The sequence below is a fragment of the Pelecanus crispus genome, chromosome 21, assembly GCF_030463565.1.
Source record: "Pelecanus crispus isolate bPelCri1 chromosome 21, bPelCri1.pri, whole genome shotgun sequence".
Lineage (NCBI taxonomy): Eukaryota > Metazoa > Chordata > Aves > Pelecaniformes > Pelecanidae > Pelecanus > Pelecanus crispus.
Genome location: NC_134663.1, coordinates 5,518,924 through 5,538,535, shown reverse-complemented (window position 1 = coordinate 5,538,535; position 19,612 = coordinate 5,518,924). Strand labels below are relative to the sequence as shown.

Below are 19,612 nucleotides of genomic sequence, written 5' to 3'. Positions count from 1 at the left end.
CCCGTCGTTCCCAGACCGCTCCCGGTGTCCACCCGGATCGCTCCGGCTCTGAGCCAACCCATCCTCCCGCGCCTTCATCTGCGCAACATCCTCGGGCGTTTCCTCCTCTGCAAATGGGTTTTTTTCCAGCAAGGCTCTGACCGGTGGCAGCTTCAACCAAAACCTCAAATCCCTGGAAATAACAGGGAGGGGGAAAAAAAAAAAAAAGAGGAAATCCGTGAGCAGGACAAAGCCGCTGAGGACAGGGCTGAGCGAGAGCTGCAGGCGTTCGACAGCAAGAATTTGGGCTCAGTTTGAAGACGCTCGCTGCAGCGGTGCCCGCGCACGGCTCCCGGCGGAGGACCCGCTGCTCAGTGGCAAGAGAGCACAAATAATTCCTCTTTTTGTAAAAAACAAACAAAAAAAAGCACATTTCTATTGCAATAATTCGCAGGTGACGGGAAACTGTTGTAAATCGATAAGGGTCTGCCGAGAATTGGGGGTTTTTTAACACTTTTGCTGCCGAAAGCAATCCTGGGGACTGACGGTTGGATTTACAGCAAAAGAGTAAATCACTTTTTTTCCCTTAACCTGCCTCTGGTCGCCTAACTCCCTCCTTCCCCCCTTTCTAATTTGCACTAATTTTAGGGATTTTTAACAACAAAAAAAGAAAGATGTCAAACCTGTCTGGGTAGCCGCACCATGCCAAATTGCGTGCACCAGAATAGCTTATGGCGCTGAGCATCTCTCGAGGGATGCTGTGTGGGAAGCGGGGGGGCGGCAGGAGGAGGGAGAGGCAGAAATAAAGAGGGGTTTATTTTGCAAATTGGTTTTGCAGCGGTGCCGGCACATTATCCCGGTGAAACGGGGACCGGGACTGGCTCCGTAATCACCATCACACCTGGAAAAACCTCTTTCTTCCCGGGTGAAACCAGCAGTATCAATTTTATACCTCGACGTGAACTAAAACTCTGACTTTCTCCCTCCCTTGAGTTTTTGCAATGTACCTTTGTAATGTTTTTTTTTTTAATTTTGATGGTACCTTTTCCACCTTTTAACATGTGTTAGGGCAAGTATTGTACAGCGAGAAAAGCTTTTTATGTATTTGAAGGATGACTGTGGCATTGCTTCGTTGATTAACAAGAAAACAAAATATGTAGCAACTTAATACAGAATGAAAACCCCCGAGTTAGAGCCTGGTTTGTTCGCAATAAAGCACTTTGCGGATCGAAACGCTACTGAAACGTGCTCCGCGCGGGCTGGGAGCGACGAGGGAGAAGAGCAAAACCTGTCTGGATCCTGGCGGAGAAGTTTCCCAAGGAGCAATGCTCCTGCCCTGCAGTTTTGGGGAGTCCCGGCTGAATCAGTGGAGGAGCGGGGGGCTGTCGCAGGGTTTGTCCAGCCCTTAGGGACTGCTTGTCCCCAGGCACCGTGGTCGGCAGGCTCCGTCCTCTGGAAATTTCCCTTCCAGAAGGTAAAACTCACCTCTAGAAAAAAAAAAAAAACAAACTCAGCATTGCTTAGCCTTGTTTTAAACCCATTGAGTTTTTAAACCTGATATATTCAGGGTTTTTCTCCTCCTCGGGGCTGAGCTCTCTGCATCCCCAAGGTTATCCCCAGCCGCGCTTTGCTTTCTCCCCGGAGCTGCCGGCCCCGCGTTATCCAACCCGCTGAAGCCCGTTTATCCCTCCCCGTGCAGGAGGGGGATACGAGTGACGTTGGCTCTGCTTATCGAAGCTTTATCCGACGGGAAAAGTCCGATGTGAGTGGAGCCCGGCGGGCGCAGACGGGGAGAACCATCGCCGGCGCGGCCCCGGGTGCACGGGTAAGGGCGGCATCCTCGGCGCGGAGTTGAGGGATAAAAAGAGAAGGAATTGGGTAGATAGCAAGGTGAAAAGTGTTGGGTTTGGGCACGCACCTGCGCTGGAGGTTGGGATGGGGAGGCACCGCACTCTGCCCGGCCGCTTCCGCACGGGGGTTTTCCCTGCATTGTGATCCATAAGCTCGAATAATGCAGGGGAAATAAAGCGGGGAGAAAAATAAGAAGGCAAAAATCCCCATGTCTTAATTTTTATGGGGTTTGCCGCCAGGGTTTGCGGCGTTTCCAGCAGTGGCGATGCAGCTGCAAACAGCTGGAAAGGGGACCCACGCTTCTCCGGGCTTTCCTTAAAATAAACCACATTAGCTGGAGGAGGCGGGCAGCGAAACAAGGCAAATTAAATTAATCAAGCCCTATTTTTTTCTTTTGAAGTGCTGGGTTTCAAAGCGGGGGGAGGTCAGGCCTGGCACCTTCTAGCAGGGGCTGCGGGAGGGAAACGCTGACGCAGGGATGGGGCGGCCGGCCAGGCGGGCTCTGCTTTTTCAAAAGGCTTTTGTCAACAGGGCTCCTGCTCTTTTGGGGACGATTCTGGGGCCGCGATGGCTCAGCAGCTTCAGTACAATGAGCCTGTTTGCTCAGCCGCCGGCTGGAGGGGTTGCAGGGTGGGGGACGGGGCGAGGGGAATCGCATCGTGATGCTCCGGCGCTTTGCAGCGGGGTGGAAAAATGAAGGCGCGACTTTGTTCGGGGAGTCAGGAGAGTTTGCATCGCACCACGTCGGCAGTGCCCACCCTCTGTATTTAATAAATATATAGAATACGGTAAATACGTACAATAATGGATTAAATGCATTGAATTCTTAACCTTATTACATGTAGGTTGGCCCCAGCTGAAGGCAAAGCACGCGGTGCACGGAGCCGGGGTCCCTGCGCTCACCGTCCCTCCTTGTGCCCCTTTCGCAGGTCGGGCAGGATGAGGCCCCGCGACGCCTGGTGCTGGGTGGCCATGCTGCTGCTCGCCCTCTTCAGCGACATCGCCGGCAGCCGCCGCGGTGCCGGTGGGAGAACCGGCGGGCGAGGCGGCGGCGGCGGCGGCGGCGGGGGGCTGCGCGGGGGCTTTCGGGCCGTCTCCCGCGGCGGTGGCACCCCTGGCCGTAGCTCTAAGGTGGCGGGGGCCATCGCAGCCGGTGCTGCCGCGGGGTACGGCATGGGGCTTTTGGGGCGCCCGCGACCGTCCCGCCTGGGTCACGGCGTCCCGGCGGTCCGGCAGCCCCCGCTAGCGGGTGGCTTTCACGCCCCGAGTTGGCCGGACGTGGGTGCCAAGCGGGGACCCCCCAGCCGAGCCCCTGGGGACCGGCGCGGTGGCATCGGCCCCGCTCTGCTGCTGGCACCCGCCGTCTGCGTCGTCAGCCACGGGCTGCAGCGCTGAGCACGGAGAGGGGACCCCGGGTGACCCCCGGCCGGCTGAGCCCGCCGGGATTTCTTAGTGAATGACTTTTCCGGGAGATTAGATGTGGCTTGGGGAGGTGGAAGAGATGCTCCGCCGCTGCCTCAGTTTCCCCCCGCCAGCGCGATGGGACCCTGCGCCAGCAGCCGGAGCTGGGCAGCCATCACCGTGCTCACGGGACCACCCGGGAGCCGGCCGGATCCTGCAAACCCCCATCTGCGAGAGCACGTACGTGAGCAAATCCAGCCCTGAAAGGACCCGCGGATATCTGCACCCGGAGAGATGCTGGATCAGCCCCGCCCTGGTTTCCCATTACATGGCTTTACCAAAACCCACTCCTTTCCCCCCAAAAAGAGCGCTGGGACTCGGGGTGGGGAGGGATGTGGGGCTTGAAAACGGACCCCTCCGCCTTGCAATAAAGTTTGGCCTTGAGACATTGTCCTGGTTTCGGCTGGGATAGAGTTAATTTTCTCCCTAGTAGCAGGCACAGTGCTGTGGTTTGGATTTAGTAGTAGAAGAATGCCGATAACACGCTGATGGTTTAGTTGTTGCTCAGCACTGCTTATGCCAGCCAAGGACTTTCCAGCTTCCCATGCTCTGCCAGGAGCACAAGAAGCTGGGAGGGGGCACAGCCAGAAGAGTTGATCCCAACTGCCCCAAGGGCCATTCCATACCATACGGCGTCATGGGCAGTATGGAAACTGGGGGGGTTGGCCGGGGAGCAGCGATCGCTGCTGGGAACTGGCTGGGCATCGGTCGGCGGGTGGTGAGCAATTGCATTGGGCATCGCTTGCTTTGGATATCATTATTATTCTTATCATTATTATACTGTTACTATTAGCATTACTATTTTACTTTATTTCAATTCTTAAACTGCTCTTATCTCACCCCGGGAGTGTTTCTCACTCTCACTCCTCCGATTCTCTCCCCCATCCCATCGGGGCAGGGCAGCGAGCGATGGCTGCGTGGTGCTGAGCTGCTGCCTGAACCCCGACAGACATCCTCTCTGTTTTTAAGCAAACCCAGCGCGTTCAGCACCGGTCGCAACCTGAGGAAGGGCCGCATCTTCGAGGGAGGCTGCGGGGTGGGCAGCGTGCTCGGGGACAACCCCGCCCCAGTCCCACCTCTCCGGCTTCGATAGCATCAAACACGTCCCAGTCTTCAGCACCCCCAGCCCAAAACACACCCAGCTGTGGGACTGACCCCGCCTCAGGTGCTTCGTGTTGGGCAGAGATGCAAATCCTCCCTGGGAAGAGCTGAAAAGGAGCGCTGAGGGATGCTCTCCCCTCCAGCATCTCTATTTTTTTCTCCAGTCCCTGTCTGGGGTGGTTAAAGCTTCCCTAAAAGCTGGTTTAGCTGCGGCGGCTCAGCCGTCGCCATGAGCAATGAAAATAAAGCGGCACCGAGCGAAATCCTGGGGATTCCCAAGAAAGCTGCGGGCAGGCGCAATCGCCGTCCTCCAGCAGGTGAGTCCCTCCCCGAAGTGTTTTTGAGCCTGGGTGTCTGTGAGCGGGTCGTGTCCCCTTGGAATTAGGGGCTTTGGGGGTGCGAGCATCCCCGTCATCGCCCCAGGAGACGGGCTGGGTCCGGTCTTGCCTCTCTCAGGGTGGAAGGAGCCCTGGCCAGTGTACATTGATTTTCTGGGCTCTTTTACAATACTTTCTTAAATTCTACCGAAGCCATTTGGCTCCTGAGGGATTTAATAGCGTTTCGGAGCAGGCGAGCACAGGATGCCCCTGAGGCCGATGCTCTTACAGCCGTCAAAATCGCTGTGGTCTCTCCCCCAGCTTCAGGGACAGCTTTTAGGCTGACCAAATCCAACTATCCATCTAATGCAGCGAGGGGTTGTTTGTTTTTTTTTAATGTGCTTGTTTAAAATAAACAATAAACCCGGCAGAAACTCCAGCCACAGCTCAAATTTGCATTTTTCCCGCACATATTTTGCATCCAGACCTGCTTTTACGTCCACACCCCGTCGTGAGCATCCTCTGCTCGCAGCCCTGATTTACAGCCTGAGCTCAGACGCGCCGCAGGGATGATGCCGCGCTTCCTACGTCGCATTCCCAAATTTTTCTTGCTTTCCCCCTCTTGCCAGCATGCAATACATGGGGACATGCTCCGATCTCACCCCCCAGTTTAATTTCCAGCCCTTGCAAAGGGCTGCGCTGTAGGAAAAGGCCTTAAAAGCTGTTAACGTCCTCGTTAACCATCTTGTGCTGGGGAGTTTTGGGGTTGCGTGTTCAGCTAGGGGAGCGGGGCTGCTCTTGAGCACCCCCAGATGCCGAGATCCCTTGGAGACGTGTTTTTCTAGGCGAGCGGTTGCAGGCAAAGTCAAAGCGTTTCCGTGCATTTTGCTCTGAAACAGCAACAGAGCGAGCGCCGGCCTCCAGCGCGGCCGGCTGCAAAGCTCAGCCCAATTTTGGAGGGTTTTTTGGGAGACCCAGCCTTGCAAAACCATCGCCAGGGTTGATCCTGGGAGCCGGGGCCGGGAGCGGACGGGAGATGGTGCTGTTCGCTCGGCGATGCGGCTCCTCGAATCCCCTACGCCCGACCAGACGCACGGATAAAATCACCCCCGGATGAGGTTTGAGCACTTGCTTTGCATTTCAAGCCTCCAAATAAGACTATTTCTCCTCCAGCTCTCTGCAAACTGTCCAGCTGTGCAGCAAAAATCCTCTTTTTGCAGGTATTTTTTCAGGTGAGAAAAATATATTCGCTTGCTCTGCCTGCCTGGGGGATGCTTATTTGTGGAGATGAGGGATGTGGGACAGGCGATTCGGAGGAGAGCGTAAAAAAAGGACCCTCAAAATTTTATTGCGTTTGTACTTTGGAGGGTATTTGTTATCAGCCTGGTAAATCAGAAATGCTTCCCCTTGTTGCTTTTCAGCAAGGCTCCTGCCCACGCTGCAGGATTTGGAGTATTTAAATTAATTGCTCTGTATTAATTAGCTGTCTAGTTCAACAGACTGCTCCTAGGGGCCAAGAGGGCTCCAGGATTATTGGATCCAACCGTCCTTAAAGGACATGAGGGCTGGGACCGTGTCTCGCTCAAGGGCTGCCGGAGCCAGGAAAGCGCTGACATTCCCCACCGACCCCGCAGCAGCGAGCAAGCGGCTCCAATAATCACCAAAAAACCCAATTACCCACGCGGGAGCCCACGCTGGTTAAAAAAAATTGGGTGCTGTGCGTGCAGAGGCGGGGGAAACGGCGGGGTTTTGAGCTCGCGACGTCGGTGTTTCCCGCTGCTTGGGGGGGTTGGAGCTGCTTCCCCATGCTGGGTGAAGCGCGGGGAAGATGGGGGGTTTTGGGGCTAAAAATTAGTTTTTGGTATTGCTGCTGGCTGAGGTCAAACGCTCCTCAGCGGAGTTTGCCGGGCTGGCGCTGCCAGCCCCTTCCTGGCCATATCCATGTGCTCACCTCGGAGAACAGGGTATTCCTTCTCCTGGGGTTTTCCCAGTTCTTTGTTGGTTTTTGGGGGGTTTTTTTCCCCCTCTTTGCTGGGGGTTCTTCCTCCTCCTGCTGGGCTGCAGCTCGCCAGTGCAAGGTCTATGAGCAGATGGGTTCTCCAAGCCCACCGCTGAAGGACCGCATCTTCATCGCTACCGCTTTCTCTTCTAATCGCTTTAAATCGCTCTCGTTTTACCTTGAAAAATCTTAATTAATACGAAGGGCTGTATAAACCACCCCGTGGTAGCTTGGGGACCCGTGAAGCATTTTCCCTGCAGGGCAGCAGAGCTGGGGGCTTTGGAGATCTTGTATTTATTTGTGTGTGTGTGTGTTCATCTTTAAATGACATGGGGAAAAGTCTGAGCTATTCACTTTTGAGTATTTAGGGCAAAATAACATCCTAAATAAAACGTCCCGGTAAAGTTTGGAGCTGGAGAGCTTTTGGGATGCGTTAAGGAGTTGGATGCTGAGCTGGTGTAGGATGAGCAGCGGCTGTAGGGATGCTTAGGACCGACCCAATAAATTCACGGGGGCTTTTTATTCCTCAAATCTTCCTTTCCATCGCCGTTTTTGAAATTGCTTTTGCACAGGGAAGATGTGAAGGGTGGAATCCTGACATTTTATTTTTATTTTCCTCATTTGGGAAACTAGCTCCAAAGCTAAACCTTGCCTACCATCTCTTTGTTTTGCCCCACTCCCCATTTGCTGCTCCACTTACCAAAATTCAGAGATAACGTGGTGATTCCCAGTAGCCATTTTTGAGCAAAAAATGTCTATTTTGCTCTTTCCAAGCACCTATGGGAGCTCTGGATCCCCATTATGGACCTCTTAGGGTTTCTTCTTTGGAGGCAAGCTGCTTGCATGCAGGATTAATCATCTATTTAGTGCTGACTAGGGATTTTTTTCCTTTATTTTTCTGCCAAAAGTATGCCAGAGAGTCACATTTGGGGTTTACCTGGAGCACCGCTTAAAGACCAAATCTTTTAGCATCCTTGCAGGCGACGGGGTTTGCAGCTCAGTAAATCGCATGCTGCGTAGGCTCAAACCAAACAGGTCCAAGGCTTGGTCTTGAGCTTAAAATTAAAGCACCGTCTGGCTGAAGGGTCCAAACTCTTCCATCTTTTTAATTGTGATTTTTTAACCCTTGCTGTAGTCTAAGTCGTCTAACAGTGATGCTAGTTTAGGTACTGGGGAGATTTGCATTTCTGGCAACATTAAGTAGGGCTTGGGGCTTCACGTGAAGTTGGTCGGGCTTAACGCCATTGAAACAGCAAATGTAAAAACTCTTTTATTAGACAGAAAATAGATGTAGTAAATACAAGGTATAAATGGGTGTTGACTTCCTATGGGGAGAAGAAATCCCCGGCCCCACCTGGTGCATTGGCTTTATTAGAAACTCTTTGTTGGACGGTAGCGATACCATTAGCGGGAGCAGGGGAGGAGAAAAGCTTAACTGAACCTGTGGGGTTTAGGCCAAATTTAGTCCCGAAAGGGAACAAAGGTGCCCACAGGCTGGGGAGGCAGGGACAGAAAGGGCAAAAAATGTCGCTTCTGGCTGCGGCGCCGCGGGGATGGGTGAGAGCTGTTTGCACGAAGGAGGCTGACGTGCACCTTGGCTTTATCCGTTTTAATTTGTACCAGACGGCGAACACTTAGAAAAGTATCGGAACGGCAAATTTCGTGCATGCACCGTTACGGATTTACAAAACATTCGCGTATCACAAAGTACGGGTTACCTCAAAGACCTGCTTTTCTGGTGAATATCCTGAAAGATTTCTTTTCTCTCTATTTTTTCTATATATCTCTATATATCTCTTCACTTAGCTTACACCGATGCAAAAAATCATTTAGGACGGTGTCATTCAGTGCCTTGCAAAAAGAAAAAAAAAAAAATACACAAGAAATATTAAATATAACTCAGGGCAACTGGTTCAGCAAGCGCAACTTTACAGATGCTACAGGTTACCTACAACCCAGCATCCACCCAAACACAAGAAGCAAGAATTTCACCCGCCGCTTCCACAAATTACTTGCAAAACGTGGGGGGTTTTTAGCATCTCGCATCCCTCAGGCTTGGTTTTCTTGATGCTGTTTGCCGTAACCATCCAATTTAGCTGATTTAAGTCTCTTGCTACGTGCTTGACCCCCTGCCCCAAGCATCCTTTTTGCTGTATTTTAACATCCTTTAGGTCAAGGTGATGAAGTGTGAGCATGACCTGTCACCTATAGCGCATCCAGAATAGCTTTTTCTCAGGCTGTAACACACCAAGCGTTACAGCTTTGGGGTTTTTTGGGGGCATTCAGCAGCACTTTTTGCCTTTAGACAGGCTAAAAAAGACAGCGAGGCTCAACCAAAAGCAAAGTGGCGCGGGGGTCAACTGAAACCCGGCCAGGGCTTCAGCCTTGCTGGGGGTGAGGGGTGTGTGGAAATCACTTTATTTTTGTGTATTGCTGCAGGAGGTATTTGCAGCATGCAAGGTGCGGCGCGGGCAGGTCCATATGTACACGAGGAAGAGTGGTTTTTAGGATTAAAGGGTTCAAATTGCAATTGGGCAGCTTGTTCCTTGAAAAACCCATACCTGACCCTCCTAAAACCCCTGTGGGGTACATAGGTGCTCGGGCGCAAGGCTGCGTTGTGCTGGGGAAAGGGGTTTTGGTGGCAGTGGGTCTAAGGGGATTAGGTAAAACCCTGCTTGTTAGCAAAGAGGATTTTTGGAAACGCTCTTGCAGGGATCTCCTCTCTGCCTGGTCCCTCTTGGGGTAGCCCCAAGGAGGAGGAGGTGATGAAGGCCATTTTTTGGGCATCCAGCTCCATCGCTGTCCTGCCACGATGGGGACGCGTTTGGGGTGGAGAAGAAAATTTTCATCCGGTTGCCTAAACTGGAGCCTCCGGGGAGGTGATGGGGAGCGTTGGTGCCCGTGCGCCCCAAGGGCTCTTCACCAAAGACGACCACAAGCAAGAACGAGGAGGTTTGGGGGGTCCCCACAGGGACACAGGTGACATCTCAAAGCCATGGGGTCCGGGGCGCATCAGTGCATGGCGAAGAGGGTGAGGAGGAGGAGGGTGGCAAGGGAAGCGTCGGCGAGGTGCAGCCGGATGCCGGAGGCCAGGCGGTACTCGCGGTACTGCTGGACGCACATCTCCCGGATCACCTTCGTCACCACCTTGGTCTCCAGCTCCACCTCCGTTTGGTTCACTGCTGGACCAGCCTCTGACATGTTCTTCTTGGCGGCGGGTCCGATGTTGTATTCGGTCACCGTGATGTTAAAGCAGTCGGCGACGAAGACGTCCTGCGAGACGGGGCTGCTGTAATCCCGGTAGTAAACCTGGTTGGGGTAACGCGCCGCGTTATTCCTCCACCACTGGTACTCATCGGGGCTGTCGAAGTTATAGTGCATCCCCGACATGACGCGTCCCATGGCGTAGCCCCCCAAACCTCCCACCACAGCGCCCGCTGCCGCCGCCCCGGCCACGTGCTTGAGGTTGGTCTTGGATTTGGGGGGTTTCCATGGCTTTTGGTTGTGGTAGCTTCCCCCACTGGATGGGTTGTAACCCTGTCCCCACCCCGGGTTGTGGGGGTAGCCAGGGTTGTGGGGGTAGCCAGGGTTGTGGGGGTAGCCAGGGTTGTGGGGGTAGCCCGGATTATGGGGATAGCTGGGATTTTGGGGATAGCCGGGCTGGCGGGGGTAGCTGGGCTGGCGGTGGCTCCCGGTGCCCCAGCCTCCTCCGCTGGGTTTGCCTTTGCTCTTCTTGGAGAAGGCGACGTCGGTCCAGGCGACGAGGAGCAGGGCTACCAGGCAGCAGGTGACGAGGAGCCTGGCCATGGCTGCGGGACACAAGGACAGGCAGCGTTACGGGCAGGAGGCAGAGACCCTGCATCCGCGCCGCCACGAGCATCACGGGCTTTAGGCTCCCTTATGCCTCATATAAAACACCCATCAACCCCTTTAATCTGGCTGCGGAATAAACAGCTTTGGATTTAAATGCATATTTATCCTCCCCAAACCCCCTTATTTATATATTTTTAAAATACTTATTTACATATATTTATATTTTTTGTGTATGTGTATATATATCCCCCACCTCCCCAACAGGTCCTCTGCTAGTAATGGCGATTTTAAGTAGTGGAAGAAAAGCTTTTGGGAAAAATGTTTCACTTGGTTGGGAGGCAAAAATCCACTTATCAAAGCTCCTCTATCCAATCAGATAATACAAATGAGATTTCTGATGTGCAACAACTGATGGCTATGAACAGATTCATCCCAATCTCAAAGCTTTTGGGCACCCAGGGCTGCAAGGAGGGCAACGCCCAGCCTTGCCCTGGATTTTTATTTTTTTTCCCCAAAGAAGGAAATTTGGTGTGTTTTGCCCAAGTCCTTGTTTATGTGCAACAGGCCTTAACCGAAGAACAGCATTTTTCTAGTTTAATGTGTTTGCAAATATCCGTTTACTCAGCGTTTTGCTGTTGGCATCCCAGGGGCATGCTAGGCGTCTCCTACGCTAGCTGGTGGGCTGGCAAGGATGAAATCCCATTTTAAGGAGCTGTTTCTCTCTCTGTGTATAATCCAGCCTGTATAATGCACACCAGGTCTGCAAATCCTTCGGAAAGACCTTTGGAAATCACCTCCCAAGCTGCAAAATCCCTTCGGGTGCCTCCCCGCAACGCCAAGGAGCGTTGAATTGCTGTTACCCTCGCGTTTAACGTGCAATTCCAGCAATAGCAAAGGGTTTTTCTGTCCTGCCCGAGGCTGAGTTCCCCCCTAAAATACCCCCGTGCATGCCAGGATGCTGGGGAGGGCGCGCGAAGCATTCCCGGCAAAGCATGGGTGGGCATTTTGCAGCATCCTTGGATGCTTCGGATGCGTTTGCGGGCTCACGTTACAGTAAGAAACAATTAAGGTTGGGATCCCGCGTGGGGTTTTTTGCAGGAATTAGTGGACTGGCTTCCTTGCGCGTCGCCGTTCAGCCCAGAGATAAGTTGAATGCAGTTAAGCGATGACGGTCTCTTGTGAGATATTGCCCTTCACTGCGCAAGCAGCTGGAACAAACCCGTGTTTCAGCCAGAAATTCTTCCGTTGCATGTTAGTTACGGGTTTACGGTCCGTAAAAAGCAAACTAATCTCTCCTTGGGTTCAGACAACGATGCTCTTTCTCTCCTCCCCCCGCCTCAGAAAACCTGGTCTTATGTCCAGAAATGTTCGAATTAAGGTCCTTTAATGTCAGCCTTTTGGTTGGGGGAAGATGCACAAGGCTGTCCCTTGTGATGGGGAGGAAAGCCAGGCTCGGGCTGCCTGCTCATTAATAAAAAAAAAAAAAAAATGGGTGCAAGCTGCCCGCCTTTGAGCGGGTTTGCTGCCTCCCTCGCCCCGCAGCACCCACCCGCTGGGAGCGAGGATGACATCGGGGGTTTAAAATAGCCGAAAGACACGGCAAAAACTTGGATGGGTGAATGCTTCTTGGGCACTCAAAAAAACCCCAAAACAAAACAAGAAGAAGAAAAAGGAACTAGGGGCGAAAAAGCAGCAAATTGGCAATTCTTCTTTTTTTTTTTTTTTTTTTTTAAGATGTGGCTCCCCACAGTGAGTTGCAAGGCGGGGAAAAATCAGCCCCTGGATGAAACCAGGTTACGGCAAAGCCCCGGAGGATATTCCAGCCTGACGGCACCAACGTATTCCTCTAATTGCCTTTGCAGAGACGAGCTCTGATAAACAGGGCAAAGGCTCATCTGCGTTTGCACTGCTGTTTATCGAACATATAAAATTATACACGTTCCTTTTCCGAGCTGAGTAAAGGTGGCCCACCCGCCGAGGTGAAGCGCCGTGGTTAATGGCTTTTATCACCAAGCACCTTGGGCAGCGGAGCTCCACCCCGGCTAAATGCAGTCGCTGGTACAAACCCCCTCTGCGTGATGGGGACCAGGGAGCTGCTTCCTCTGCTTGGCAATAATATTTACGGCACGACCGTATTATTGTTAAACTGTATTATCCAATGCCTTCGCAGGTATTTTTTTCGCCGACTCTTTTTAACCTTCCTCCCCTAATTTTCCCTCTCTGCGGGGGAACATAAGCAATGAGAAAATAATTCAGGTGATTTACACCAGAGCGATTTAGATCCGCGCTTGTGTTGGAAAACTGGAGGAATCCCGGCGCTCCTTAAGGGCAGAGGGGGAGGTGGAAAATGGAGGATGCGGAGCGATCGCAAGCAGCAATTACGTGCGCAGGGCTGGCAAGAAGGTGGCTTCGGCTTGGGAGGGGAAAACCAACACCCTGGTGCCAAAATAACTATGGAAATAACCTTAAGGTGCCCAGGAGGAGAGGAAAAAATGAAGGGAGGAGGGGAAGGGGAAGGTGGCGGAGCGATGCGGCGAGGACGGTGGGAAGATGCTCGGGAACGGGGGTGTCTGGACCCTCCTGGCAACGCTGGGAAGGTCCTGGATTGGGGGGGGATGAAAAATCAGGGCTGGGGCTACGGGGAAGGGGGATGGAGGCTGGCACTTTGCTTTCTGAGAATGCTACCCCGAGTTTTTAGAAATCACCTCCCCTTTTTTTTTACCCCCCCCAAATAATGGGGGAGCACAGTCCCGCGCAGCCGGGAGCTGTGGGAAAGAATAAAACCCTCCCGGTAGCTCGGGGGGGGAGAAGAAATTTCCCACCAGCGTCAGCTTTAAACCAGCCCTGAATAAACAAGCAGCGGCAAGAAGCAAAGCTCTGTCTTTTAAGGAGGAAGGTCAGCTCCGGAGCCTGAAATGTCTATTTTTAGGCAGCGATGGCTGGGAGAAGAGGCAGCCCCCCCATTCCCCGTGATGCTGCTCGGTGCTAAAAGCCCCCTCACCTCCGGATTTACCCCGCCCGCAGCCCCCCGTGTCCCTTCTCCCCCGACACTCACCGGCTGGGAACCCGTCGCTTGCTCGGTTTGGCGTGATTCAGCCTCGGCCGCAGAGCCGCGGCGAGGAATAAATAGCGAGAGGGAGGAGCTGGCTTCTGCGCAGACCAGCCCTGCACAGCCTGGCCAGCATCCATCCTCCTTCCCTAGGGAAACCGTGGCCTGCTGTCCTGCTTTCGGCTGGGATAGAGTTAATTTTCTTCCTAGGAGCAGGCACAGTGCTGTGGTTTGGATTTAGTAGTAGAAGAATGCCGATAACACCCTGATGGTTTAGCTGTTGCTCAGCACTGCTTATGCCAGCCAAGGACTTTCCAGCTTCCCAGGCGCTGCCGGGTGCACAAGAAGCTGGGAGGGGGCACAGCCAGGAGAGTTGATCCCAGCTGCCCCAAGGGCCATTCCATACCATACGGCGTCATGGGCAGTATAGAAACTGGGGGGGTTGGCCGGGGAGCAGCGATCGCTGCTCGGGAACTGGCTGGGCATCGGTCGGCGGGTGGTGAGCAATTGCATTGGGCATCGCTTGCTTTGGATATCATTATTATTCTTATCATTATTATACTGTTACTATTAGCATTACTATTTTACTTTATTTCAATTCTTAAACCGTTCTTCTCTCACCCCAGGAGTGTTTCTCACTCTCGCTCCTCCGATTCTCTCCCCCATCCCATCGGGGCAGGGGCAGTGAGCGATGGCTGCGTGGTGCTGAGCTGCTGGCTGGGGCTGAACCACGACGCCCGCACACCACAAAATTGGGGTTCAATGGGAGGCGATGCCGGTGACCAAATGGGCAGCTGGAAAACTGCGGCGCTCGGATGGTTTATTCAAGAAATATCAATAGGGTCAGCAGGGTTTGGGGCTGGCTTGGAAATCTTGGGGTCAGGGTTCTGGCAGAGGAAAAGATGCTTTTAGCAGTTGCTGGCTGCAACTCCAAATCCATTATCCGATGAAACAGAGAGATGCTCTGCGCGTTGATGGATAGGAAAGAAAATAGGCTCAGACCTACAGGGGAGAGGATGAATCTGGCTTCTGCGTTTGTCTCGCTCCGGAGCAGCAAAACTCCCTCCTGCACAGAGCGGTCGTGTTTTACATTGAGGTACCCCAACATTTAATGGGAGGAAATGCCACAGAAGGCGATTAAAAATTGTATGGGATGCTCGTGACAGGCTGGGGCTTTTACGGCACCCTTTTTCGGGTGAGGGGGTGTGTGGCTATAGAGCCCTAAAGACCAGGACGGGGAGTTACCCCCACCCTTTTAGGGTTAGGATGGGCTGTGATAAACGCCTTGAGTCCAGAGCAACCTGGGATGCTTGCATGGTGCTTGGGAGAGGCAAACGAAGCTTGAAACTAATTGCACTGAGACTGATTTTGGCACGGCCACGCGATACAGCCAAATCCCTACTGAGGTTTTGCTGCCGAAATAGCCGGGCCAGGTACGGCTGTCCTGGCGGCACTCCCGTCCCCGGACCGTGGAGCACATCTGGCTGTAAAGAGGATATCTGCCCCGCTGCTCCATACGCTTCTTCATCCATCTGGCTGGATTATGTTAAAATAAAAAAAAAAATTCTGTCTGGCAGGGAAATGGGTTGTGCTGGGCGCTTTGGCTGTACCGGGGAGACATCCGTATTAATTTCTGAAAGAGAAAATTAAATAACAGGGGCAGGATTAAGGTCAGCGAGCCTGTTGAAGCCCTGTCTTACAATGCACAGGGGTATTTATTCCTCGTGCAGATGGCTCCTCATTCCCTGGTTTTGGTTTAAATACTCTTCAGTGGGCTATCTAAAATCCAAAACCAGGAGAAGAAAGAAATACAGCTTCGGGAACAGGATGGTTAGGATGAATTCACCCGTGGCTTCTAAAAACCAGGATTTTTCCATAATAATATATTTCAGAGGAAGTTCTGGTCTTGTTTGGGGAAACATAGAAATTCTGTCGGATCCCAGCTGCAAATTGAGCAGGAGCAGCCTATGGATTTTTAATTAATCTTTACTTTATTGTGGAAGTTAGCAGTGCTAAAACCGCCCAAACCAGCGCATCCACAGCATCTCTTCCACGGAGCCGTGTGCCACGCCGGTTCTGTAGCGGCTCGGGGTCAAACTGCCCCCGGCAGCAAGCCAGGAGCTGCATCAGCCTCGGCTGGAGGCTTGGCCCTTCTGCAGCCGCAGCTCAGGCAGCGACGGGGCACGGAGGAAATAATGGGACGTTAAGTGCGACGGGGGTTCGTGCCAGGTTAGAAAGCATTAATGGGATGGGTTTTTCTCGTAACAAATGGCAAACACTGACTTTGGTTTAATGATGAGCTGGGAGAGGACCCACAATCATCTGACTCTGCTTCGTTGCTTCGCATTGATTTTTCTTTTTGGTGTTTTTTTTTTTTTTTTTTTTGCTTTAATTCATGCAAAACATTTTTATTCACATAACTCCAGACTTGCTTGGAGAATTAGCTGCAGCTTGCAAAGGCAGGGTAAGGCATTAAAATGGTTCGTGGGAGATTTACTGGGGTTTGGGGGTAATTTGGTGGGGTTTGGAGGTAGGGATGAAGCCCCACCGCCTGTCTCCATCCTGCTGTCACTCCCTGGAGCCAGCAAAAAATCTGGGCTCAAGCTCACCCCATCTCAAATCACGCTTAGCTTATCAGGAAACCTCTTTAAACTCCCCAAGGGCAAAAATAAGTGGAAATAAGTGCTGTGTTCAGAGGGTTAATGAAATGCATTTTGCAGAACTTGTTTATTTTCTGGTCTCACCGCAGAATAGTCTCTTTTAAGTTAAATGTTCTACTTCGGATTTTTCTTGGGAACCAGATGTCTCAGTAATATTTGGCTCCTGCCTGGATGAGAGCAGAGAAAATGCAATTTGGGGAATAAATGGGAGCGCAGGGAACAGAAGCGCTGGGAGCACTTGCTTTCCAGCAAAAAGGGAAGATGCCACCCGGTCAGGCTGTTATTTTCCTATGTCAGTGTGTAATTAAAAAATTGAAGCCTTATTAGGGTATTTTGCATTTTCTTTGGCCGTGAGGGCTTCATTGCACGAATGGGGTAAAGCAAGGCTGAGGCTCGCAGCCCTGCAGACCCCAGGAAGGGCAGCTCCCCACCGAGAGAGGGGAAATGTCATTTTTGGGCCATTTTTAGTAGAAGAAGGGGTTTTCCATGCGCTGGATAGAAATCTTTACCTGCACCATTATTCTGTATTAAACTGCACAAGAGGAAAGCACAGCTTACGGATAGTGTTTCTCCTTTGCTCTTGACAACCATAAGCTGTCCTGTAAAAAGGAAAAAAAAAAAAAAGATAAAAGGACTATAGAAATGTTTAGCCTTTTGCTGTGGATGAAAACAGGCCAGGAGGCAAAACTGGCTGGAGCAGAACATTAAACACACGCACCTCCAGAGCATCATCAGCACGCAGTCACGCAACCCGCGAGGGTGAGAAATCCCTAATCCCGGAGGCACGTAAGGGCACAGACAGCGTGCCAGGAGAGGAACCACCGAGGAGCAATAGCAAGCCACCCAAACTTTCCAGGCAACATCTCGTGCTGCTTCCAGGAGGGGTTTTGGGTTGGGTTTTTTTTGGTTTGGGTTTTTTTTTTTTTTTTTTTGACAGATGCAGCTCTGTTGCAAAGCCAAGGCGTGTAAAGCTAGCATGGAAAAAATAGATTAGGTTATGACTGCTCTAGTAAATGAGACTCGTCGCAGCCGTGGTGCTGGGGAGGAGGCTGTCCCCCGCCGTGCTGATCTGCTTTCCTCCCGGCGATGTCTCTTTGCAGCCTGATCTACGGGCAGATGTGACTGCCGGGCAGCAGGATCCCGCGGGCATCTGCCTGCCGGTGGGAGGCTGCAGCGAGGGACCACTGAAAGCTGGTTGTGCGGGGAGAAAGCAGCAAGCAAGGCAAGTCGTCGTCTCCTTGTGTTTCAAAGACGAAGCCGGATCCTTGAGGAAGCCGATTAGCTAAATTAATTTAATATGAATTTCACTTCCGCAGGGAGCAGCAACTGAAATACAAAATATTGGCGCCTGCATGCACGCTCCTTTTCTTTACTATTAGACTGTCTTTAAAAAGCTATAAATGTTCATCCAGCTGCTACAATCTGATTAGGCGTATAATAACCTCTGCCCGTGTGCTCCTGCTCTTCCAGGCAGGGACACACGTAAGCTCCTTACGGATGGGGCCCTCCCTGGCCGCAGGCTGATGCCTTTCCAATGATGCACCGCGTCTTGGGAAGATAACCTGCATGAGACACAGCTCCCAAAAATGTGCCTTTGATGCCTGTCAGGGTTGGCGGCATCACCCAGGTGTGCTAGAAGGTAAAAAAAAAAGCTTTTCTTAGAAAGAGAAAAAAAGCGCCATTTTTAGAAATACTTTCTCATTTTGGAATAAGCGCTGATAACAAAAGTGCTTTGAAGTGGGGGGGGGGGAAATCAAGTTTGGGTATTTGGGCCCCCCTGCTGCCAGCTAGATCAGTTTATGGGGAATGGGAGAAGTGGGTCGTGCTTGTTTGAGGAAGATGTTTGCTGTCGTTTCGGTTTCAGCCCAGCGCTTGGTTTAAAAATGAGTTGTCCCTGAGCCGTGGGAGCAGCCACTGTGGGACACGCCGCGTTTGTGCCTCCAGGCTGAACAATTCACCGCTGTGTCCGGCAGAATGAGCGAGGGGAAGAGCCGTACCCCTTCGCAGAAAGGGCTCGTTATGTGCTTTCATATCAGTAAACCTCCTGTTTTTCAGACAGACGAGGGCAGCCCGGTGCTTGGGCTCTTCTAAAACATGATGCCCCTCCATAAAGCCGCAGGAACAAATATTTTCCCAGCAGTGCTGTAATCCAGCTTCCCCTAAACTTCCCTGAGCCGTGCAATACCCACCAGCTGGCTCCTTCGCAGGAAAAGCTGAATATCTGTATTTTTTTTTCCTTCCTCACATCAGGGCTTGTAATATATGACTCACCGGGAGGCTTTCCTTTGCCTCTCCTCCCATTTATTTTTAACTTGTAATCCCCTCGGAAGACTTTCCGAGATCAGAGCAGCGGCGTAAGCATGTTGCATGACATAACGTGGCTGCGCTGAGGTCACCTTCTTAAAAATAAACCAGGGCACACACAGGAAGGGCGAAGGCACTCCCATTTCCATCGTTCTTACATCAATCATCCGTGCCAGCCTCAGACCCCGCTTCAGGGAATTGCTCTTACCCCGGAATGCGTCAGCTGTGTGCTGAGAGCTTGTAGGAGCGTGCCGAAATCCTGGCTGACATTTGAATGTTGTATTCCCCAGGTGGAGCCACAGGCAGGAGCATCTTCTTTTGGAGGTGGGATGGGTGGAGGGATAATGCCACGGTCCTTGGGGCTCCCTGTGGATTCCTGGCTGGGTTGTGTTGGGAAAGGGGCAGGAGAAATCAGTTTTCCTGGTGGGAAAAGGGGCTCTGGGGTGAGATGGGGAAAGCTGAACCCCAGGAAATACAGACAATTGTTTGATTTTTGATTTTAAAAAAAAAAAAAAAGTCAAGCAATAGACTGAAATAAGGACCAGGTTGGAGATGAAGAAATATTGAAAAGAACTGTTACGTTTTTCTCTTAGCTATATGTTTTTCTTTTATATACATAGTTTTGGTCCAGGTCTTCACCTTGTTTATTCACGTGAGAGTGAATCGAGCTTTCGCATCCCATGACCTGGTTTCTAACTCGTGCTCAGCGAGGATGAGATGATTAAACCCAACTCTTTCACAAAACAGTCATGCAACTCCTCTTAGCAGAGCCCGTGAGTACATTTCCACCCTGATTTTCCCCTCTCCCTCCATATAAAGGGTTCCCAGGGCCGAGGCCGGCTTCATGGGTTTTCATCCCCTTTTTCTCCAGGTGTAAATGAGAATAAGCAAAGACAAACTGAGCTTGGGAAATGCGTACCCATGGGGGAAAGTGGGCCAGATTTTTAGCTGTTAGGATTTGTAATCTATTGAAACAGTTTCCCGCGTGATGTGTACCTTTCCATCCATTTTGGAGCATCCTCCAGCTGGGATGTCGACCCAAAACCGTGTGTGACTTAGTCCAAAGCTTTTCCTTCCC

General features: G+C 51.9%; 1 protein-coding gene across 1 annotated transcript; it reads right to left on the bottom strand.

Annotated features, from left to right (window-relative positions):
- Window positions 1-9,720: 9,720 nt before the first annotated feature.
- PRNP (prion protein (Kanno blood group)) lies at window positions 9,721-13,714 on the bottom strand. The gene is made up of 2 exons (XM_075724126.1): window positions 13,573-13,714; window positions 9,721-10,517 (listed from the first exon to the last, which is right to left on the bottom strand). Exon 2 carries the CDS (start codon window positions 10,513-10,515, stop codon window positions 9,721-9,723), a length of 795 nt encoding a protein of 264 aa, XP_075580241.1. The 5' UTR covers window positions 10,516-10,517; window positions 13,573-13,714.
- Between the last annotated feature and the right edge of the window lie 5,898 nt (window positions 13,715-19,612).

Coding starts and splice junctions, on each gene's coding strand:
- PRNP (XM_075724126.1), bottom strand. CDS start 10,515: ATGGCCAGGCTCCTCGTCACCTGCTGCCTGGTAGCCCTGCTCCTCGTC.